This window comes from Lissotriton helveticus, chromosome 7, assembly GCF_964261635.1.
Source record: "Lissotriton helveticus chromosome 7, aLisHel1.1, whole genome shotgun sequence".
Classification (NCBI taxonomy): Eukaryota; Metazoa; Chordata; class Amphibia; order Caudata; family Salamandridae; genus Lissotriton; species Lissotriton helveticus.
In genome coordinates, this window is record NC_136068.1 from 1,281,573,695 (window position 1) to 1,281,599,307 (window position 25,613).

Here is a 25,613-nt window from a genome sequence, read left to right on the forward strand (position 1 = left end):
TGACTGAAACGTGGCTAACCGAAGCCTCTACACCGATAATGGACATACTAGTCCCCCCTAATTACCACATCATTAGACTGGACAGGCCTGTCAAGACGGGCGGGGGAATTGCTTGCATCTTCAGGAGCAACCTCTCCGTCACTAAAGCCACCTCCCCCTCCCTTACTTCCTGTGAACTCCTCTGCCTCGACATCGCCAGCGAGGGCAAACAAGTTTGTGCCTTACATCTCATCTACCATCCGCCTGGTGACAACCTCACATTCACTCAACAACTCATGGACACGATCACATCCAATGCCGGTCGGCAGACCAGCTAAGTCTACCTGGGTGATTTTAATCTCCACTGGAACGATCAGAAAGACGCAGTGGTGAATAGCCTCAAAACTTTCCTTAATGCGCTTGACCTCACTCAAATATGCGATAGACCAACACATGACAAAGGCTCGATACTTGATCTCATCATCGCCAAAGAGGACTCTACCCAACTGGAGGCGATCCAACCCTGTGACTGGTCAGACCACCACATTATCACCTTCTTTATCAACAAAAAAGTTAAACTTAACGCGGCTCAACCTACCAAATCCAAAACCTGGAAAAGGGACATGAAGAATCTTAACCCCAATTCCCTGCCTCCCCATATCGGCAGTCTCCTCCTTCCCCCGTCAGGTGCCTCGGATGTTCAATCATTGACCGATCACTACCTTGATTCTATGAATTCAATAGTCAACGAAGCCGCCCCACTGCAACTGAAGAGAATCTCCACCAAGATCTCCAACCCTTGGTATGACGGCAGACTCAATGATGACAGGCGTGCTATGCGAATGGCAGAGCGCACCTGGAGATCCGACCCCTCATCACTGCATCTCAAAACCCTTAAGAACAAGAGAAATGCCTACTTTAGGAAAATAAAGCGTGCAAAGTCTGACTTCTTTAGCCGCCAGCTGGACCAAGCAAAAAACAGGCCAAAAAAGCTGTTCGAACTAATCAAAACTCAAACAAAGACACAACCCTTACAACCAAACAGCACAACAAGCGATACCCCACACTGTGAAGCCTTTTCTGCTTTCTTTAAGCTAAAGACCGACAACATAAGAAATGACCTCATCATGGATATAAGCCGATTCCCCAGTCACACCAGAATGACTAACACTCAACCTAAAAATAATGCATCATGGTCGTCCTTCGACACCTACTCGGAAGAAGCAATACACAAACTGCTCGGCACCCTGAAGCCCTCTAATCACCACATAGACCCCCTACCTGCCAATGCTGTAAAAGACTTCATCCCCCTGCTCCTCCCACTCTGGACCAAAATCATTAACAGCTCCCTTCAACAAGGTCTCATCCCAGACTCCCTCAAGGTGGGGCAAGTCACGCCTATACTCAAGAAGCCTACAGCTGACCCGTCTGACCTGAACAATTACCGCCCTATCACTAATATTCCCACCCTGGCCAAACTGCTGGAAAAATGTGTCCAACTCCAACTAACAAAACACATTGACCAATATGACCTCCTCAACGCTCATCAATCAGGCTTCCGAGCGAATCATAGCACGGAAACGGCCATGACGCACATAATCGATGACGCCCTCCAAATTCTAGATCGCAATGAATCCTGCCTCCTCATCCTTCTTGACCTCTCTTCAGCATTTGACACGGTCAAACACGAGAACTCACTGGAGCTGCTAAGCACTAGAATGGGTCTATCGGGAACTGTTCTCAAATGGTTTACTTCCTTCCTCTATAACCGGACTCAGAAGTTCAAGATTGACAATGTGTTATCTACACCTGTGCCAGCAGATCTAGGTGTCCCACAAGGATCATCCCTCTCCCCCACACTCTTCAACCTCGTCATGGAACCGCTCGCCACCTTGCTCCAAGCATCCAATGTTCAATTCCATATGTACGCCGATGACACACAACTTTACCTAAAGCTACGATCCCCGGAAGATATCAAACTTCTGAATTCCTCACTTAGTAACACTCAATCCTGGTTGGCCGTTAATCACCTCAAACTAAATGCTCTGAAAACTGAGTTTCTACTCATCTCACCTCCGGCGAAAATTACCACCACCCAAACCTGGCTCAATAACCTAACAGCACTCAATGTCCAACCTACCATCGTGGACTCTGCGAAATCCCTAGGCATCACACTCGACGCCAAGCTCAACATGCAACAGCACGTTAGCAAAGCAACAAAAGGAGCTAATTTCCAAATCAACACACTGAGGAAACTTAAACCCTTCCTCCCAGCCAAGGACTTCCAAACGGCTGTACAAGCGTTAGTCATCCCTCGCATAGACTATGGAATTGTGGCCCTCAGCGGACTCCCGTTAGCCACAACAACACCCCTAAGAGCCTCCCTGAACGCTGCCGCGAGACTCATCACTGGCTCACGAAAACATTCGCATATATCCCCAGACTTAAAATCGCTAAAATGGCTACCTTTTGAAGCCAGAATACAGCTAAAAATTGCCGTTATGACACACTCGGCCGTGCACCACAAGTCACCCAACTACCTTGCTCAAAAGTTGTCTATATCAGGTGGCTCGAGAACCAATAGAAGTACAAAAAACCTACTCCTGAAACCTCGTAGATTCCGGAAGGAAAAAACATACAAGCGCTCCTTTTCAGGAATGGCACCCAGGATCTGGAATGCACTCCCTCCTGAAACCAGGCTTATCCCCTCCACTGCATTCTTCAAGAAAGAGGTGAAAACCATCCTCATGGCCAAGTTCACCTGAACTTTACAGGTGATGGATCAGAGTCTCTGCATCGCTGTGTATTGTTGAACTTTTGATCTCCTGATTGCCTCTTGACACTATACTCTTATATGATTGTGACACTATTATGCTACTCTACTACTACCGATCACTATATGATACACTTTAGTTTGTTGATTCACCCTCATATTGCCCTCACCCCTTTGTTCGCTCTATCCTTAGAATTTGGTATAAGCCATCCCTACATCCAAAGTTTACCTGAACTATGTGGTAGCGTGATCAATGTTTTTGCGCCGTCTTATACTACTTGTTACCTGGATGTATATTGGTATGTGCTCTGTACACTACTGTTTTCCTTTTATGTTTAGTGACTATTATATTGTTCCCATTAGTTCTGTTCAGCCATGTTGCCCCTACCCCTCTCTCTGTGAAGCGCTCTGATATCTGTAAAGATCTTGTTCGCGCTATATAAAACTTTGAATAAATAAATAAAATCTAAATAGGAACAAATTATTGTTGGGCACCAAATAAAAACAGATCATACGGATACAATGTGGTAAGCCTAAAGCTATGATCAGTAGACTTTGAAAAAAAGAAATAACATGAGGGATCTGCGGAGCTGCTCACAGATGCCAGCTTACTGAAAACAATAAATTGTACGCCTATCTCTCAAACGTCTTCATTCATCACACTGCTAAGTGCTGTGTTCCATAACAAGTTAACCACACCCTGGTGGTCATCAAGCATTAAATGTAAGCCCTTCCTACATAGGTTCAAAACAAGCACAACATCATCCCACCCACACAACCAGCAGAGATTTACCTATGTAGGCAAGGACTTCAGCAACCCACATAATGGTAGTAAGTGCTACATAAACTATGCAATACAATACAGTGTTTAAGTGTTTAAGCAACATAAATGAACAGCCATGAACAGTATGTGACACAACCAATCAAACTACAACATGGTTGGGAGCGTCAAGAATATTTTCACATTCCGAGAATTTTAAGAGATCTTAGAGAGTCAAGATTTTCTAATCTATTTTAGCTAAAAGTGTGATCAGCGTTTTACACCTCACACCAAATATAATTTGCTTACGTATGCATATACAACAATTTCATTCATAGTTCTGGGGTCGTTTTCCAGCCTTTTCCTTGAGGGCACTTTGATCACTTTGAGAGAGGTCTGCTTAGTAGTTGATCATCATTTTTTCTAAGGGCGAGACTCCTGAGGAAATAACATACTCTATATTTCATGCATTTTGTACCTTACATCTAGCAATCTAATTAAATGCAAATCACACTTATGTAATACATCGATAAGCTGCTATTTGCCAAAAGAATGATGGTAATGGGAGCTATAGATGCAGCATTAACTCTACTCAGAAAAGTTTAGAACCCAAATCCTAAATTAGCACTACCCAGAATATGTTGCAGTTTTATACCCGGACATTTTCTGAATATATCATATGGCACAGTGTATGTACATTGTGTTTCTTCTTTTTAGTTGTCGCAGATGAACATTTATAACAGATCGCAAATAAGCAATGTCTCATCTGGTCGTTTGTAATGGATAACTGATCAACATCTTTAAGGGAAGTAAGAGGGTAACAGTTCATGACAGCTAGTCAATAAAAACAGTAACCAATAACAGGAAAGATTTCAGGGAACTATGGTCAATGACAAAGGGAAAGGAAAGACAATAAGGAGCAGAACGTCAATGTAGTGAGACAAATAGGATGACCAAGAGACATAAAGATAAATGTATTTTACTATAGAGACACAAATGTTAAATGAAGAAAATGGGGCATAAAAAGGGTTAACAATGTCAAGAGCTGGTTAAAGACAGAAGGGTCAATATAAGGGAATCAAAGTGAGAGATAGGTGGTGAAAAACAGAAAAGTTAACACTGCGCAGTAGATGGCCAGTGAGAGTGGATCGATGGGCAACAGGATAGAGATACCCGATGGAAGATGTTCTTACCTTGCCTCTTTAGCATCTGATAGGCATCTTTGATTTTGGACTCCTCTGGCAAAGCCAATGTCCAGCTGTAAAGAAGCTCCACCACCTTGGACTTCACTTTCTCAGAAACTCTGTCACCCAGGTACTATGAGAGAAAGAAAACAACATGAAAGATCAAAGAAGACAAGATTGAGGTGCTCTACAAGGCCAGCTACAGAGAGACAGACTACCTTCAGTGCACTGTGCTGCTCAACACCAATTTCTGAAGACTGTCTGGCAGTATACAATAATGAGCCCTATTGCCTTCGATCTCTCACTTACACAAATCATTGGTGGCCATATTTAGGAGGTGATGCACGATCACAGGGAAGCAACAGCATCCCACTAGTATCAAAGCCAGACTGGGAACTAAACATTGCCATAACAAAAACTTGAGGTAACAAGGAAGCAAGCCAGTGGTGTTTTAGTGGAGTCTATCCCACACCCTTCAAGAAAATGTTCAGAAAAAACAGCGTCAGGCTAAGCATTTTACTGAATATTTATTCAAACATATTGCCAAAAAATGCCATTGGTTTTACATCGAAACTCCGAGGTTGAACTAATAACACAATCCTATACCCGGGAATCAAAGAGAAATATTTCTCCATTACAGATTAACCTAGCCATCATTTCTGACTTTTCTTTCCCTACGCTGTCTTTGCCTCTCTGTCATTCATCTATCAATGTCTTTTCCTACACCCTTTCAGTCGTTAAGTCAGCCTTTTCTTTTCTTTTTTGAAATTTCTTTATTGGTATTTGTTATGTAAATTGTACATACAGCGTGTTCCATTAGCATTTTAACTGTGCATATCAGAACTATAACAACGCAAACAACAGGTACGGTCAATATCATTTCCCCATGTCTGCCACCTTCAGCCCCGCCAACAATCCCATAGCAGATTGGGGAGGAACCATTATCTCATTAGCATCGACATTTATTACATATTTCGTACATTTTACATTTAATTCACACTCCCAGGGAACAGCGCTCTGGGTCGCTTTAGTCAGCCTTTTTTAACTTTTCTCGCCCTCCTATTTTTCATGTAATACCTCTTCGCTTTCTATCACATCTCGAATTTTGGAACCGACATTGTTGCACTTGTCACCGATAGGGTGTTTTAACTACTGTGAATTACTGTGTGCCTGCTTTTTAAAAATCTTTGCTGCTGCTATCATGTGTTTTACGTGGCGGGGCATTTTTAAAATAACTGGTGTGGGGAATTGAGTTGAAGCTCTTCATTGTGAGAATTGTGGGGAATTGTTTTTTATTTTTTGGACTCTCTGTGGCTGGGGGCACCGGAACGCTAGTATATTCTGTAGTGTCGCACTCAAGTCGTTACGCGTGAGCGTGATGACGTGGAGCGCGGCCGCCATTTTATGCGCACATTGAGCGCCGATATCGGAGCGATCCAGACGCGTTTCCCGGCGCTCTCCTGCATTAATTAATAAATGCACTTGTGAACACCAGTACAGAGTGTGCCTCCTCATAGGGATATACTAGCACCATTACAGTGGCGACGAGGGTAGGATCTGAGCAGGAAGCAACACCAGGGCCCACTAAAGAGCACACAGGAGGCCAGGAGGTGCAGTGGCCTGGGGGGGCAGTGCACAGCAGGAGAGCGTGGCAGAAGACTACACCACAACAGGCAAGCACCCAGATAAGAAGCAGCCAAGAGCAGGGGGAGCTTGCATACCTTTTAATAAAGAAAGAACGCACCCAATTCCACTATAGGGGCAGACGTAGAACCCCGGGAACAAACATACCCAGCACACCCCAGGAGTAAAGGAACGTGCTGAAGAGGGAAGCAAGCCACAGAGAGGGACCACCCACGATGGAGGGCACCGACGTCCCATCAGGCGCAGCGTCACCCAACAGAAGCACCTACTAGGTAGCTAGGGCCCTGGTGGAACAAGCGCAGCACGGATAGGAGGGTGCCTTGGAGCCCCAACAAGATCAAATGCACCACAGAAGCACAAGCGTGCCGGGCAGTCCACGGGGAGAAGAGACAGCGCCGCCGGATAGACGAGCAGAAATGTGTGCACAGGTGTCTTCGCTTACAACTCCAATTCCATTCCTACCCAAACCGGGCGAGCCCCTGATGAAATGGGAGGACTGGAGAGAATACTTCATGAACTACTTAGAAGCTCTAGAGGGTGAGAATGGAGAGGCATTTCCCAGCCAGAGGAGGAAGAGAATCTCACTCCTCAACTTAGGCCCAGAAGGAATCAGGGTCTTCCAGAATCTGGTCCCTGCACAACGGCAAGCCGCTGATGACGACGTGTTTCGGCACGCGATAGAAGACCTAAACAACCATTACAGACTGGCGGTGTGCACTTCTATAGACAGATACAATTTCCAGCAGAGGAAACAAGCGACGGGTGAGTCCATCGATGACTACGTGGCGGCATTGAAGAAACTAGGGATCACATGCAAATTCGGGGCCTTGCATGACGAGTTTATCAAAGACCAAATAGTCATGCACACGACAAACGCAGCGATCCAGGACAAGCTATGGGTGAATGGGGATGCCACCCTGAAGGAGGTTATAGCTATGGTGAAAAAGGCTGAGCTATCAAAAAGATGTGCGGATGCTGCGAAGAGAGAGAACACCGCGAGGCCCATAGTCAATAGAGTTGTCGAAGCAGAACCATCGGAAAGGGGCAAAACAACGGCGGCAGAAGGGAAAGTGAAAGGCAAATGGACTCCACGTCCCACACAGGCAAAGAAACCGAACTAGGAGGGCACTAACACGTGCTACAGGTGCGGGAGCCCATCCCATGCAGCATATGATAAACGTTGCCCTGCTTCCGGGCGAAATGCATGTATTGCGGAATTGTAGGACAATTTGAAAAAGTGTGTCGTCGCAAAATGAAAAAGCCAATAGTTAAGTACATAGCGCAAGGCAAGGGAGTTGACGAAGAAGGGGAAGACGAAGACGACAATGTATTGTGTGTTGAAGAACAAGTGCTGGGCATTGACTACAGGCGCTCCAGGAACCCACAATGTGACATGGTTATAGGAGGGATACCTGTCAAGATGGTAGCGGACTCTGGTTCTCCGTACACCATAGTACAACGGACAGTACGGAGTGAAAGTTTTGAGCCTAGCCTGGGATCACACCTTGAACCTCCAGACATACGTCCCGTCACGTTTACGGTCGAACCCATTCCGATTGTTGGATATCGAGTCCTGAAGTTTGAGTTTAAAGAACGCAGTGCCAAGTGCAAACTATACATGGCTGAGAAAGGTCTCTTGGTACTGGGATGGATCGACCAAGGCGACTTGGGCATACAATTGAACCCAGGAGGTGACACGCAAGTCTTGATGACCAGCACAGAGCATCAGCCAAACTTCACGAAAATGAAAAGCGAGTTCCCCACGGTGTTTGGAGGAAAAGTCGGAAGACTAACAAAATTCACACACAGAATCGATCTTAAGGAGAACGTCACACCCGTGGCTCACAAGGTGAGTAATATTCCCATAGCAATCAGAGAAGCGGTGTAACAAGAGCTGCAGAGATTGGAAGACAACGGGATCATTGAACCGATAAATTGTTCAGAATGGCTGGCCCCGTTGGTGGTGGTGACGAAACCCAACAGCAAGGTTCGTCTGTGTGTGGACTTATGGGAGCTGAACAAATGCATAATTGTGGAGAAATTCACTTTACCGAGAATTGAGGAAATGCTAGCAAAAACAAAGGGGATAAAGTGGTACTCCACCATTGATATCACGTCTGCATACCACCAGATAGCCCTGCATCACACGAGCCGAAAACTGACATCTTTTATCACGCCCGTCGGATGTTACCAGTTCCGCCGGATGCCATTCGGCCTGGCGTCAGCAGTGGCGGTGTTCCAAAAACTGATGCACAAACTATTTAGAGACATAGAGGGAGTACAATATTTCCAAGATGACATCTTGGTGATGGGCAAGGATAAAACTGACCATGACCGGAAGCTGGCAAGTGTGCTGCAAGTACAGGAAAGAAATGGCCTGACAGCGGAATGGTACAAGTGCAGGTTCGGAATGGAGTCAGTGACCTACTTAGGACACAAGATAGGTGAGCAAGGCATCACGCCCAAACACGCTAATGTCAAGGCGATATGTGAAGCACCCGCACCAAAGAACAAGGAAGAAGTGAGATCATTCTTAGGGATGGCCGAATATTACAGTAAGTTCGCACAGCATTTCGCCACCAAGACACACCACCTGAGGCTGCTCATACGAGACAAAACAGCCTTTAAATGTACAGGAGAGGCGCAAGGAGAATTTGAGAGAATCAAGGAAGACATCAGCAGAGCAGTCCCTCTACAAGGGTATGATCCACAAGGACAATCCATATTGACCACTGCAGGAACTAGGAGCAGTCCTCATGCAAGAAAGGAAGAATGGAGAGATGGCGACCGTCAGCTTTGCGTCCAGGTCATTGTCACCGACAGAACAGTAATTCAGCGTAATAGAAAAAGAGATACTCACTTCCCACGGTCATGCAAGCGGTACACCCTGCACCGCCAAGATGACGCTGAAGTTGCTAGATTACAGATATGATGCCTCGGACCTGGGGATCTGGGTTAGAGTCTCGGTAACAACGCCAAAACCTCCTGTGATTCTGGGCAAATCACTTAATCTCTCCATGCCTAAAATGAATGTGTGTCCTCATGTAACGTAACTGGTGTTATGTAAAGCAGATACACGAATCGGTTCGGGTCTAGTTCGCGCTATATAAAACTTTGCAAAAAAAAAGGTGGCAATTATCTCAGCCGAGCCTCGGCGATGGAGGAAGCACCCACTGGCGCTGACGAAGATGAAGTCAGAGTAGCTTTTGCAGAAGACCCGAAGAGAGTGATAAGCGGTCAGGAATGGACACAGGCGTATGACAACGACAAAGATATCAAGGAAATCAAAAGCTTCCTACTGCAAGGATGGCCGGAGAAAAGACACCTGAAGGCGGAACTCAGAAAATTATTTGAGGTGCGGGAGGAATTGTCCATTGGAGACATGGGGACATTCCTGTTTAGAGGAGACAAAGTAGTCCCTCCAGCGTCACTGATACCACACTTGCTAGCGGTGTTGCATGAAGGGCACTTAGGCATTGGGAACACCAAGTTAAGAACCAAGCAGGTGTACTGGTGGCCGGCAATGGACATCCAGATCGAGAGACAAGTACGCGAATGTGACCAGTGCCGAAGAGCGGACAAATCTCAGACCCTACTACGGCCGTCGTTGGGGAAGTTCGACAACCCTGCCAACCCTTGGGAGGAATTGTCTTTAGACATTCTTGGGCAAGTACTGGATGCACAGGGAACCCCAAAGTACGTGTGTGTTCTCATTCATCGATTTTCAAAGTGGCTAGAGATAGACATGCAGGAGGAGATGGACACAGAAACAGTTCTCAGATTTCTCACTGCCACCTTCCTTAGAGAAGGCATCCCCCGCTCCATTCTGAGTGATAATGGGCCTCAATTTACATCGGAAAAGTGGTATCAGTACATGACAAGGAATGGCATCAAGGTGAAACACACGTCGGTCTACCACCCAGCAGGCAATGGACTAGCCGAAATGTTTAATCGTGTCATAAAGGGCTCCATACAGGCAGCCATAGCGATGGGCAAGGACTGGGAAAAGGAAGCATGGACTACGCTGTGGGCCTACCGCATTACACCCGTTACTACTAGATACAGTCCGTTCCAAATTCTGAGAGGACGTGACCCGTTCACCAAGGATAATCTGGTGTGGAAGGAGAAGACGGTCACAAGGAAATGGTCACCGGCCAACACAACACGAACTAGAGAGAGCAAAGAAAATATACACTGAGCACTACAATAAGAGGCAAAATGTGAAGGATACCCTGTTGGAAAAAAGAGAGTGGGTACGAATCAAACTGGCCCAGTTGAGAAGAAAAGGAGAGAGCAAATATAGCTTGCCCATGCAAGTAAAGGAGGTGTATGACAGAGCGGCATTGCTGAGCGACGGAAATGTGTAGTCGCAGGATTTGCATGGCAAAGTGCAACAAGATAATACAGTGGTCCCGAGAAGATGGGTCCCGGACACAAGAGAACCAAAGTTGACCCACAGACAGCCTATCACCGAGCGAAGGGAGGAAAGAGTTAGATGCAGAAAGAAGTGGAGTCGATCATGAAGAGGAAGACAACCCCATCGCAGAGGAACATCCGGAGAAGACTGACAAGACTCCTGAGGTGGGAAGTCCCATGGGAACAGGAAGGAGACAGGCAAACATGGCAGAGGACAGTGAGAAGGGCCTCACCTCCACCCCGGTAAGGCGTGCAGGAAGAAGTGTGGCTCACTGGTTAGAGCGGCAGTCTCTGAAGCAGAGATCAGGCCCGGGACCAGGGTTCAAGTCCCGACGCTGCAGGGTCTTGAGCTCAATGTCCGCAGACTCGATAATTCTCGCCTCGGCGCCTACTCTAATCATGAGTCCCACGCTGCAACTCTGGGCAATAGCTTGCTTAATCTCCACAACGGCCCCTACAACACTGGGATGCCTGGCTTCACCTTGGGGGTGCCCAGGAGGGGCATCTCACAGGGAGAGCCAGGAAGGGTTCCACAGCGTTATACAGCGCCGGGACGCCCTGTTGGGGCAGCTGTGCGCTTTACAAAATACACTACTACTACAAGAAACATAGCGAGACCTGCCAAATACCGAGACTATGAGCTGGGTGAAGTGAAGTAACTTTTGCCATGGAGACTCAGAGACTCATTGTATGTTTGTTGTTGTTGTTATAAAGAAGGGAGATATGTAGTGTCGCGCTCCAGTCGTTACGCGTGAGCGTGATGATGTAGAGCGCGGCCGCCATTTTGTGTGCGCATTGAGCGCCGATATCGGAGCGATCCGGACACGTTTCCCGGCGCACTTCTGCATTAATTAATAAATGCACTTGTGAACACCAGTACAGTGTGTGCCTCATCATAGGGATATACTAGCACCATTACACATTCCTGTCGTGCCCGAGTCTGCCATTTTTACTTCAAGCGCGGTCTAGTTGTCAAGACCTGGTGCTTACAAATCGAGATGCGGCGCAAGCGCGCCCGATCTCAAATTTTGAAACTGACATTGTTGCACTTGCCACCGATAGGGTGTTTGAACTACTGTGAATTACTGTGTGCCTGCTTTTAAAAATCTTTGCTGCTGCTATAGTGTGTTTTACGTGGCGGGGCATTTTAAAATAACTGGTGTGGGGAATTGAGTTGAGGCTCTTCATTGTGGGATTTGCGGGGAATTGTTTTTTTTTATTTGGACTTTCTGTGGCTGGGGTCACCGGAATGCTAGTACACTCCTGTCGTGGCATTTTTACTTCAAGCGCAGTCTAGTTGTCAAGACCTTGAGCTTACAAAATGAGACGCGATGCGAGCGCGCAGCGGACGCGCCGTAGGCTGCCTGAGGCAAGCCCGTCTGCGCCTGTCAGTGTCCCGGAGGAGTCCAGAGCCGGGAATGCTGCCGGTGATCAGGTCCAACCAGGGAATTCGGTTGTGTATAGAAAAGCTGGACTCCTGGACATCAGAGACCAGGTAAATAGATGCTGCCAGAATGGCGCGAAGAGCAGGATTGAAACCTCGTGGTCAAGCCACAGGTGCAACTGGGTAGCGGACTTTTCTGGTACTAAACTGAAGGGTAGCAGTGCGATCATGGTGAGTAAGGACAGTTCTGGGTCTGGGCCCATTAGAGAACAACTCGCTAAATGTTCTTCTCCTTAATACCCGCTATATAAAAAAACATGAAGCTCAATTGCATGATTTATTAGTGGAGTCGGCCCTGATGTCATGTTTGTAACCAAAACGTGGCTGAATGACGGCTCTAATCCATCAATAGCAGGGGCAATCCCATCGGGCTACCAGATTCTGAGGAAGGATCGACCTGTAGGAAAAGGGGGGGAATTGGTATAATTTTCAAATCTGCATTTTCCTGCTTTATTCTTCCAGCTCAGGAGATCACCGAGGCTAAAAGCCTCAGTTTCGTGATTAGTATATCGGACCATCAATCCGTCGCGGGCATTTTGGTGTATAGGCCACCTGGTCCGGTGGGCACGTTTACTGAGTCACTCACCCAAGTTATGTCTCCCATCTCAGTTAAATACTGGCACTGTCTCCTGCTAGGTGATTTTAATGTCCATATGGATGTGCCCTCTGATTCTGAGGCGATTCGGCTGAGGGAATCTCTAGCGATCCTTGGCCTGGCCCCTTATATTCACCGTCCTACTCATGTTAAGGGTCATACTTTAGACCAAGTACTCTCTAGCGTGAGTATGGAAACCGAGGCTCCCCATCCATTGGTATGGTCGGATCACTTTCTCCTGAGTTTTAAATTTCCAAAGTTTGCAGCCCAAGCTCAACATAGGGAGGTGCTCGCCCTGTTACTTTTAGATCTTTTAATCAGGTTACATCTGACAGCCTAGAGAGAGCCTTGGGGAAGCACCCAATTCCCATTAGTGGAAACCCTGAAATGGATGCTCCTGGTCTAGAGCAATGGCTTGAAGAACAGGTCAGGGTATTAGCGCCGTATACTACGCAGAAAGCCACAAGCAACCGTGCTTCCGCACCGTGGTTTACTGTGACACTTAGGGAAAGCAGAAGTGCCTGCAAACGTCTAGAGAGAGTCTGGCGAACCAAGTACAATCCCAAGGACCGAGTTATTTAAAAGCAAGCGTTGAAGGCTTATTTTAACGAGGTCCGGGCCGAAAAGAAAACATTTTTTACCTTAAAAATACAAGGGGCCGCGAATCAAAATGAAGCAATATTTAAAATTGTTAAGGATTTTACATCTCCCAGCGCTGTAAGTAAGGTTTTCGCTCCCACCTTTAGTTGGGTCCATCAGATGGCATGCTTTTTCCACGACAAAATCCACCTGATTCAACAATTGTTTGCCCCTTTGGACATACCCGATGTGGATACGATACCAGTGGCCCGATGTAGGTAATCCCAGATTACCGATTCTTAAATACTGAATCATACCGATTCGGTATTTAAGAACTGGTAATCCCAGATTACCGATTCTTAAATACCGAATCATACCGATTCGGTATTTAAGAACTGGCAATCGGGATGTAGGTATTTTTACCGATTCAATTACCGAATCGGTAAAAATCGGTAATTACCGAATCGGTATTTACAGATTCGGTAATTGACATTGATTCCTATGGGCCTTGAGGCCCATTGGAATCAATGGCAAATACCGAATCGGTATTTACCGAATTTACAAGGGGGTCAGGGGGTCACTTTGACACCCTGTTGCACCCCAGATTCTGGCTTGTGTGCAATGTGACACACATACATGCCCTTAGAGCATGCATGTGTGCCACATGGCACTGGTGTACATGCACAGATGTGCATGTACACAGAAATTCATAATTTACCACCAAATATTATTTGGTGGTAAATTATGAATCGGTAATGGCCCGTGGCACTGTTTAAAGTGCCACTTACATCTTGATTTACCGATTCGGCAACTGTACCGATTCGGTATTTTACCGAATCGGTAAATTTACCGAATCGGTACAATTCAGGCCACCTACATGTCCAATCCCAAATACCGGTCGGTAACGGCCGAAACATTATCACTCAGCATCAACCCAGCACAACTCAAGGAGGAAAAGTAGCTATGATTATGCTGGACCTCTTCGCGGCTTTTGATACGGTCCATCATGCACTGCTGATGGACCGGCTGCGAGAGATTGGAGTACAGGGCTTGGCATGGAAACTACTTAAATCTTTTCTGTCAGACAGACGACAGACAGTCACCCTAGGTGAATTCTCAACCAAACCGTACTCTCTGCCCTGTGGGGTCCCTCAGGGATCATCCCTGAGTCCGACACTTTTTAACATTTATGTCTCGCTACTGGCCCCCCTGATTGAATCATTTGGTTTCAATTTAACATCATATCCAGATGACACCCAAATTGTGGTGTCATTAAGGCCAGGAGAATTGCAGGGAACGGCGTTCAGATTTCATGACTGCATGATAGCGGTGGGTAACTAGATGGCCCAAAACTGTCTCAAACTGAACTCTAGTAAAACAGAGGTGGTTTTATTCAGTAATGATGTCAACTTTTGGACCCCGGAATGGTGGCCAGATACATTGGGTCCCCTTCCTTCTCCATTAAGAAAGGCAAAAAATCTGTTAGTCTGGATAGACTATAAACTGAGCCTTAGACACCAGGTGAATGCAGTGGTTTCCTCCACTTCCTACATTCTAAAAGCCTGTAAGAAAATCCTGCCAGTCCTGCCTAAAGATAGTCATCAGTCAATTATCACGGCTTTAGTAATGTCCAGACTGGACTATTGCAACAGTTTATATGTCAATATCCAGGAAGGACTAATGAACAAACTGCAACTTCTGCAGAATGCAGCAGCCAGACTCCTGACTGGCACTCCCAAACATGCCTCCATTACCGCAGGGATCAGAAGGCTCCACTGGTTGCCAGTGCGAAAACGGGTATACAGTTTAAGGCCATGTGCACTGTACACAATGCACTTCATACAACTGGGCCCAACCCTCTTAAAACGCAATTCCAATGGTATACACCAACTAGATGTCTACGCTCTTCAGATGCTAAACTGGTGCCTGTGCCTTTTGCAAAAAAAGCCAACTGGGGGGGGGGAGAAGCGTTGTGGTTGGTGCAGCCAAGGCATGGAACTGCCTTCCGATGCATCTCAGAGCCCTGCCAAGTCTGCTTGCCTTTAGAAAGGCTTTGAAGACCTGGCTCCTTACTGTTTAGGCTCAGATTCTGGTTGACACCTCTCCTGCTCAAGACCCAAGTAGGACCTCATGTAGTGCCAGGACAACTTCGACAGCAGTTCGTGCTTTAGAAATGTCAATAACATTAACATTAAGATGATGCAATCAAGACCAAGCCTTGTGCTTTGCAACTGCAACAGATGCTGCTATTACCGGCGAAGCAGAATGTGCTCTATCGAGAAAAGGCTTTTATTTGCCAGTCGCCAGAGGATGTATGCAGTGGTTAGAAAAATTCCCTCAGCTCAAGACGATGTGAGAACGTCCACATCCATTGACAGGGCTGCAGGACATGGGAGCATGGCCTAAACTTTGGCAAACATTGAAGAGAAAGAAAAAGCGGAGCAGAATGGGCAGTGTACGAGACACACTTGGGGGGAGTGATTTGTGGAGGTGGTCTGATTTGGGGGGTGCCCAGGGGCAGGGTGACGGAACGACAGACTCGGAGGGGGGCGAACCACAACAGGTGCGTCAGACCTCATGGAGGAGACCGGAGATGCCAAGGCTTAGCATGGGCCAGATGCCAGAAACATTCAAATTTCGGATACAGCCGCAGTGACACCTGTAATGGAAGGCAGATCCTCAGATGAGCATGTCGAACTCTAGCATCGGTGTATACTGTATGGGACCTCAGTGGTTCAGTTAAATGGATGACTGGACTGTCTCTGCATTTCTTTTTAGGCGAGGATGTTTCCCCCCGCAGCACCTGGACTTGGCTGAGGTAGCTGGGTCTCCCTGTTGGTAAGGTGGTGCGAGGGCGCCTAAGAGGATGACCTCCTCCCCGATCTTCCTCTATAGAAATTGAAGTAGTAGTTCTTATTTGTTGGGAGGGTGGGCTACAGACATCTCTGACCCTGCTTGCGATTCCATAATGAGGTTGTACACTCGTGTGGGATGGTGGAAGGTGGGGAGTTAAGACAGGAGATTAGTTGTTGTATGTTCATTCTTTTTTGTGTTTTATATTGTTCATGGAGGTAGGAGGGTGGACTGGATGCAACACACTTGAACCCTATACTCAGTATTAACATGGACTGCCAATGGTTTAGGGAAGAAGGTTAAGCGGGTTTGGTGGTTGAATACATCGGGCGATTGAAGCTGGAGAAAGTTCTGCTTCAGGAAACGCACTCTCTGGGGACCCAATTTCACTTTGTGGGTCCCCAGGGGAGCAGCCACAACACAGCTAAAATGCAGGTTTTACCTTGGGATCCAGAGGTGCAGCTATATTGATAAAAAAAGGATCACCCCTCCCAGGTTTTGCGCATATGGATTGACCCCAGGGCACAAACGTGGGGCTCCAGGGCTTTTGAGGTAGACATAATATGACTTTGCTGAGTGTGTATGCGCTTCCCTTCATTGCAAGCACCCACACTGGAGAAGGGGTCAACCATACTCCTATAGATTGATTCCTCCATGAATATTGATGTTTTGGCCCCTGTCCTGGGCCGTTCTGGATCTAATATGGTGCCTGAGTGAGTTACCCCTCTCATGAGATTTGCAGCACACTAGGTCGTCTGGATCTGTGGCAGCACCACCAGTCGGAAGATAGATGCTACTCATAATTATTTTTCGGGACTACACTGGATCTTCTCCAACCCGGCTGGGGAGATAGACCAAGTAGACAGGGCTGAGAATCTGGTGCAGGTTCTGCCTGATCACTCCCACCTCTGAATCTTAGTCGGCTGGATGGGTAGAAGGCTGGGCTCTGGGTGGAAATTGAATCCTTGGGCACTTAAGTTCATAGACGCCGAGGGAGAACCGACAATCATGTCTGTCAGCATAACGTCAGACCGCCCACCCCTTCAAAGTCTGAAGGGGGTGGGCGGGGTGGCATCATGTTGACTGACATGATTGTCACCAGGGGCAGCAGGCAGCACCACAAGTGCGCATGAGTGGGGACCGAGGGCGAATTTTTAGCCTGTGCTCAGTCATGCGCACTTGTATTTGCACTTGTTTGCACATGCCCATTAGGAGCCCTTCTGTCTCCTAATGGGCGTGCGGCGGGCAAAGAGAAACCGTGCCCTAAACCAATCTTGTCGCTGCTCGCAGCGCTAGGATTGGATGAGAGGGGCCCGGGCTGCTAGTCCACTCCAGGGCCGTTCGTGAAGGCGCCAAGCCAGTGGAGCAGAGGTGGCGCGGATCGGCTATAAGGTAAGTTCCCCCCCCACCCCGTGACAACCCCCCTCCCGCGACCCCCTCCCCCAACGAATAGAGTGGGTGTGTCTTCCAAAATATGCTCTCAACTTGAGATTACCTGCTCCAATTTATGTCTATTATATTACAATTCATTATCAGGGGCTGCGTTCGGTGGTGCGCTCGGTTTGGCCGCAGTGCCCGGAGATACCCCCGATGACTAACACATTACATATCCTGCTATCCTGTGGCAAAGGACGCAGGCTGATCACTTTATTATATGCGCCTATGAAGCGTGATTCCACTCCACCGGTTCCGCCGGCGTGGGCGGCCTGGGAGGTGGACCTGGGGGCTCCTCTGGACCAGGGACAACGCAGGCGAATAGGGCTCTTGACGCGGCGGGTGTCTTGTAACGCTCGCTTCAAGCTCATTCACTTCAACTTTATGCACCGCACCTACCTTACTCCGAAATCGCTGTGTCGGTTTGAAATGACAGGAGGGACAATTGCCCCAGATGTGGAGAGGAGGTTGCGGGATTCTTACACCTGGCATGGGAGTGTCCGCTGGTGGGGAGTTTCTGGTCTGAGGTAGTTGTTCGTATAGCGGCAGTGACGGGCCTTCGCATTGACCTGTCCCCCCTGCACTGCCTGTTGGACTTGGTACCCAAACCCAGACGGAAGAAGCTTCCCTTTAAATTGTTACAGCTCCTGTTGGTGCTGGCTCGGCATAGAATGGCCATCACTTGGATGGGGCAGAGGGCCCCTGGGGTGGACGCTTGGCTTCGGGACGCGAGGGAGTGGACACTGGCCGAGGAAACGCACATGCAGGCCACCCGGAAGGATGAGAAACTGCAGGAGGATCTGCTAGCATGGCGCATTATGTGCATAGCGGCATTTAATACTGATGAACACTTCTCACATAGTGATTCGGAGGGAACTAGTGGTGAATTGTTCTCCGCCCCGGGGTCTGAGTCGGAGGGGGAAGGTTGGAGGGAGCGTGGGGAAGGGGCCTGAAGCGGGTACAGTTTGGGGCATGCCTAATCTACCTTCACACTGTCTGTATTCCTTGAATTCATGCTATAATTGCTTTTTTGCTGTTTCTGGTGATGTCCAGCCCTGTATGGTGCCATGTTGACCCTATCGAACTGTGACCAAATGTTATGTATGATGCCTAGGGGGGTGGGGGGAGGCGGGGTGGAATAGCTGTGTATGTTTTTAGTGTCATTAAAACTGAAAATAAAGTTTAAAAAAAAAATGTATATTACAATTAAGAGCTGTCTGTGTTGTTACCCTTAGTGGTGTGGGCTGTCGTGCACACTTAAGTGCTGGGTTCGTCGTCACCTCCTAGCAATAGTGACACCTTTACAGGCAAGGGATGGGGTATTTTCACCTCCTCGTTGTGTGGGTATTCATTCAGTTAAGGACTGGAGTATTTATTTATCCCCACTTAGTGATGTGAGTGTCCTCCCAGGTGAGTGTGGAAATGGTTCTTTCCTGCCGGTAATTTGTGTTTGTGGCACGTGAAGGGTGGCTCAGTGGTCCCCTTATAATGAGGTTATCTCACAGATAGACTGCAGTATTTGTCATCTATTGGTGAGGGGTCTCTTAAAAGTGGGGGCTGGTGTGGTTGTCATCTTCTAGTGATGTTCCCTCCCGGATGTAGTTGTTACCTCCTAGTGATTTTTTTGCTCTCTGGCCGCTGAGGACTGGAGTAATTGTAGCCTCCTAGTGATTTCGCTCTCTACAGCTGAGTGCTGAAGACGTCACACCAGTTTTTTCGGCTATAAACAGGAATATGCTGACGTCGTTGTGCTGTATTCTGACGTAAAAGGTGAAAACACAGTACTGTAACTTTTCGTCCGGGTAAACCTCTCCCGCACTGTACAGGAATCGACTCCCCGCTCCCACTTGACTTTTAACCTCCCAGCGCCCAGAAGCGGCACAAAGCGATACAAAAGGGGATGATGGACGGAACGTTTGAGCAAATCAAACACTCACCCCCAGTCAACTGATCTGGGTTTAATCCATCACCATTCTTTAGCCCACTCAGCCACCCCATTTCAGACATGGCTATATGCAAATCAGTCTGACCCTGTGCCTCATGGGAACAGTCCAGCCCGAACTGCAAAGACATGTCTTCCATGGACCGGAAACAAGCATCCTGGGACCGGTTTCGGATTCATAATCCTCATCAGCCAGGCTATCTTGAATCCAGTGGCCAAGTGAGCAAGGGACTCACGTCTGAGCATACCCTGCCACACTTAGGGCGAACAAAGCGATACAGAACGGTGATGGATCAAACCCAGATCTTTTGACTGGGTGTGAGTGTTTGATTGGTTCAGATGCTCCGTCCATCACCACCCCCTTTTGTACCGCTTTTGGCCGCCATAAGTGTGGCAGGGTATGCTCAGACGTGAGTCCCTTGCTCACTTTGCCACTGGATTCAAGCAAGCCGGGCTGAAGACGGCTGGAATGCCAAAAACCGGTCCTCTGAAGCTTGTTTCCGGTCCAGGGAAGGCATGGCTTGGCAGTTCGGGCTGGACTGTTCCCATGAGGCACAGGGTCAGACTGATTTGCATATAGCCATGTCTGAACTGGGGTGGCAGAGTGGGCTAAAGAACGGTGATGGATCAAACCCAGATCTTTTGACTGGGTGTGAGTGTTTGATTGGTTCAGATGCTCCGTCCATCACCACCCCCTTTTGTACCGCTTTTGGCAGCCATAAGTGTGGCAGGGTATGCTCAGACGTGAGTCCCTTGCTCACTTTGCCACTGGATTCAAGCAAGCCGGGCTGAAGACGACTGGAATGCCAGAAACCGGTCCTCGGAAGCTTGTTTCCGGTCCAGGGAAGGCATGGCTTGGCAGTTCGGGCTGGACTGTTCCCATGAGGCACAGGGTCAGACTGATTTGCATATAGCCATGTCTGAACTGGGGAGGCAGAGTGGGCTAAAGAACGGTGATGGATCAAACCCAGATCTTTTGACTGGGTGTGAGTGTTTGATTGGTTCAGATGCTCCGTCCATCACCACCCCCTTTTGTACCGCAGAAGCGGCACAAGGCGAGGTGCTAGATAACATCAAAGAAACCAACGTACGTCAGTCCTCAGAAACAGAAAATTCCTAGACAGTCCAGACACCACGATGGGTGGTTGTGCAATGTCTTGGGTAGGGCTTGGGGAGGGAAGGCGACTCCGGGAATTCCTTTGTAATACCAGAGCAGGGAGTCGTCGGCAGTGTTTTTATTTGCCTCACCAGTTGCACCTTGGATGAGCTGAGAGATGTCAGAGGTTATCAGTGAGGTAGAGTCCATCCAGTTGAATGACAGCTGACCATGCACGAGCTTTTCTAGCCTTCCTACTGGTGCCAGTCCCGGAGGTCCGGGTCCAGGGCTGATTTCAGGCGAACCACTCATTGTGTAAATCCGAACCATTTGTAGTCATTGAATACCAAGCCAGGGGAGCAGAGGTGGCGCGGACCGGCTATAAGGTAAGTTTTCCTTTTCATATTTAATTCCCTGGCACCCACCCCCGCGCGACAACAACCCCCGCGCGACAACCCCTGCCCCGTGACCCTCCTCCCGCGAATCCCTCCCCCCGCGAGCCGCGACTGAACTTGTAATTCAGTGGCACAGTTATTCATAGGAATCCAGACTAAAGCTACCACAATGCAGTATGTTTGTGAATTAAAACCTCAGGACTAGAGCGTCTCTTCGTTTGTGGCGTGCAGTCATTTGGTCACTTTAATAACGTGTGAGTCCATGTTGCATGCTTAAATACAAATCGTTTACATTTTGTTAGTACAATACTAACTTTTTTACTTGAGACACCACAGTAGTCACCACGTTTTGCTCCGATTTAGAAAACTATAAATGCTTGGCTGCCAACAATTCTCACGTCACGAGGTTCACAAAAGCCAGGACTGGTGTTTGTCTTCTGGGAAAATGTACAATATGCTGTATGTTACCCCATTGTTGTGTGAGGGCAGGGCCAACTAATCACGAGAGGCCACGCCTCGAGTGGGTAATGACATCATTCCGCCCCCTCGCAGTGAACACATAGTGCGACCCAGGAAGTGAGTTCAGTTAACCTGCCGTGCGGTGAGTGAGTACATCAATTATTGAAGAAGACAGCTTTGAGTGAGGCTGTTGTTGAGCGAGTACAATCAGAGAGCATGATATGGAGTGAGTCCAGTGGTGAGTGAGCATGGCACTGAGTGAGCACATAGCGTGAGCCTGCAAGTGAGCGAACCTGTCAGCGAGTGAGTGCAGGCATTAATGATCCAGTCCGGAGTTAGGGCACTAGCGGGTTGAGGCAGCAGTTAATGAAACCCCAGTGGAGTGTGTTGGCTCTCTGTGTGGAAGCCCAGTGCTGCTTTTACTATGTTAAATGCATTTTCATGTGTTACTTAAAATGTGCAATTACTTTATTGAAAGATGGTGCATGGTCTTTTTTGCAGATGATTTGTGGTGTTTGGTGACCTTCTTATTGCTTCCATGTTTTCTTTGTACTTTTATTCATCTGTATTACCTGTATGGAAATCCTTTTTGTGGATTTTGCTAATTTCTTTGATCTATTTGGCACCTAGTCACACTTAGTGAACCTAGTCTACTTTCTAGAGCAGGCAAACAACCGGATAGGACGATTACTGTTGGCATGTGAACCTATTTATAAGCAAGTAGCCTGTTCCAGATCATAAACGTTTAACCGAGATCTGTAACTGGGGTTGAATGCTGATTTGTTCAGCATGAAGACTGGTGGGGGGGAGCTGGTTACTGGCGTGTTAAACATGTAATACTCCCTGTGTTTGGTTTCCAGTTCCCTGGGCGAGGCAGGTATGCCCGTTAAACATGTGGGTGCTGCTGAGCTTGTATTCTGGACTGGGTAGCTGATGTTCCAGGCTATTTTTCAGCACCTTGATCCTTTTTCATGTTTCCATATTGCCACTTGGAGTCTTGGTACATCACTGTGGCTAATAAAAAAAAGGCTTCCTTTGATATTACTCAGCAATGCAATGTTGTTCGGGCTCCCTCGCTACGCTCGCGCACTGCGGTGCCGTATGACAATAGTTGCACGCCTCACCACTTTCAAATGTCACCAGCCGCCCCTGGAAAAAGCCCTTGCTTGCCAACTCCAATTGTCTTGCAGCACCCTAAGGCCCCACTCCTTAGATGCCAGGCTGCCACGGTACTACTGAAAAATGACATGGAGATCTCTGCCGAGCACCGTGGTAGTACCACATTAAAGCGACAGAAAAAATATCTTTTTAATTTGACCCCAGCGAGTGTCCTTCTGGGATCCACTTCCCCCACAAGAGCAAGGGATTTAGGGTACCGCTTATTGTTTATTTTTACTTCTTTTTGACGACAACTGGACGGCATTCCCGAATAATAAAATGGCAACCACAACTTTCTCTTCATGTTGCCACCAGCCAATCAGATCATCAGATTGTTTGTTTTGAGCTCACAGTACTCCGCGGTGGTATTGTGTCACTAGGTATCTATACATTTTGAACCTGTATTTCTCAAAACCTAGTTAACAAATTTACACCCGATCACAAAACGCACACTTTCTGGATCAAGATCTAACTATATGCCAAGTTTGGTACAAATCTGGTCAGCCGTTTTGTCCGTATCTAAATTTCCTATGAGAGACTTCATGAGGGAAAACGTGTTTTAGGACCCCTCCCTTCTTTTCTCAGCCCCCATTTGACAGATCACCTAGAAACTCTGCAGGAAAGAGCTGAGGTAGATAAATCTTTGATTTCGAAATTTTCGTGAAGATTTTTCAAACGTTGCCAAAGTCATTAGCAAACAAACAAATTACACTTCTTCTAATTGTGGTCCTAACTATAAATATACGGCAGTGACTGCAATTATGTAATATATTGTGAATTTGCGGCAAAAAAAACAAGCCCTAATCGTTGAGGGATGAAGCTCTCTTGGATGCTGTTGATCCTTGGGAGACACAAACCCCTCCTGTTAACACTAGTAAGTTCCAAACAGTGCGACTGCTGAGACCTCGGCGGACACCCAGCTCCTTTTCTCAACCACTATGCAAACGGGACTCTTGAGGCACTACTGGCAGAGTGATATATGTATGTGTATAACTGCCCAATAATTCTCAAAATTTGCTAATTTGCAGCAATAAAAAACCAAGCACTACTCGTTGGGGGATATAGTTACCCTGGCTGCTTAGGGTTGTTGGGGCCCAAGACCCCCTATTGTTACCACAAGTAAGTCCTACACAGCTGGACTGCTGAGACCTTGTCAGAGGCCCCGCCCCCTCCCTCAATCCTCTGCAAACGGATCACTGGGGTACTACTGGTTGGGGGATGAAGTCCCCTTGGCTGCTGAGGGTCGTTGGGGGCCAAGAACCCCTAATGTTAGCACCAACAAGTCCCACACAGCAGGAATGCTGAGATCTTATCAGAGCTCCCACCCCCTTTCTCAATCACTCTACAAACGGGCCTCCTGGCGCACTTGTGGTTGGGGGATGAAGTCCTCTTGGCTGCTGAGGATCGCTGGGGGCCAGGAGAAACAAGCAGGAAAGGGCAAAATAAAGGTGAGAAACGAGCAGCAAGAGTCAAAACAGAGATCTGAAACGAGCAGCAAGAGGCACAATAAAGGTCAGGAGTGAGCAGAAAGCGGCAAAGTAACAGGCAGAAAGAGCACAAAAGAGGCAAAATAGAAGGCAGGAGCGAGTAGGGAAGAGACAGAAAAACTAGTTGAAAACGAGCAGAGGCGACAAAACCGTAGGCAGTTGAGGGTTGCGAAGTGCGGGCAAGCTGGACAGGGGGACAGTCACAGGGGGGAGCTGGCACTAGGACCTGCTCCTATGTGCCCCCTCCTTTTTTTTCACCACATACCCACTAACAGACCCACTCACTCACCCACTCAGAGACTCATCCATCCACTCTCAAATTTTCACTCTTGCACACACTCACAGACCCAGTTAGATACTCATGCACCCACTCACACACCCACTGATACACTCATGAACCCACTCACAAATCCACACAGGCACTCATACATCCACTTACACAGCAATATACACACCCATAAAGTCACTCACACACCCACTCAGACCCATACAGCCACTCACATACCCACTCACCTACCTATACAGCCACTCACACACCCACTATCAAAGGATACAAGTAACAGTTAGGAAATAATTTTTTTTTAAACATTGAACTTCACTGTAAACACCAAAGGTTACAAGGACGTTATAGTTAGTCTCAGATTTCAGTCATACCAAACCAGTGAAGTTCAGCAGTAATAGTTATCGGAGCTTACTTCAACTTACGCCCCCACAATGCCATGCTTATGACCTCACATGATGCATCATTTATGACATGATCAGTGACATCATTGATGACATCTCAAATATTATCACTGATGACATCATCCACACAACCACCTACACAATCACTCACTCATAAAGCCATTCACACATCCATTCACTCATCCACAAAACTACTTACATACCTATTCACACATCAATACAATCACTTATGCGCCCACTCATTCATCTATACAGCCACTCACACAAATATGCACTGTGCAAAACAGCCACTCATACACTTACCCATAAACCGAAGTCAAACAGCCACTCACCCATACATCCACTTACATACCCAGTTACTCACCCATAAAGTCATTCACATAGCCACTCGGTCCCCCATGCAGCCACTCACAAACACACTCAACTACCAATAGAGCCTCTCACACACACTCACCCACCCATACAGCCACTCACAGTCACTCACTTACCCAGCTAGTCACATACCAACTTATTCACCAATACAGCCACTCGCACACCCATACCGCCACTCAGACAGCCACTTCCACACTTATACAGTCACAAAGCCACTCAGATTACATATATTAGAAACCGTACCACTCATTAGAAGTACAAAAAGTATAGTAATTTAACATATGCAGTAGCTTAGTATATCTCTTTAATTTTCAGAAACGTTTACCTACACTCAGTGGATGATGGGATCAGTGATGTCA

The 25,613-nt window shown here is 47.5% G+C and overlaps 1 protein-coding gene across 2 annotated transcripts in view; it reads right to left on the reverse strand.

Annotated features, from left to right (window-relative positions):
• The window catches only part of GGA3 (golgi associated, gamma adaptin ear containing, ARF binding protein 3), a 614,485-nt gene that overhangs the window by 414,433 nt on the left and 174,439 nt on the right, over positions 1-25,613 (reverse strand). For both annotated transcript variants that reach the window (XM_078654509.1, XM_078654510.1), the window contains one exon: positions 4,706-4,829. In XM_078654509.1, coding sequence (XP_078510635.1) covers positions 4,706-4,829 — 124 coding nt within the window. The remainder of the gene's footprint in view (positions 1-4,705; positions 4,830-25,613) is intronic.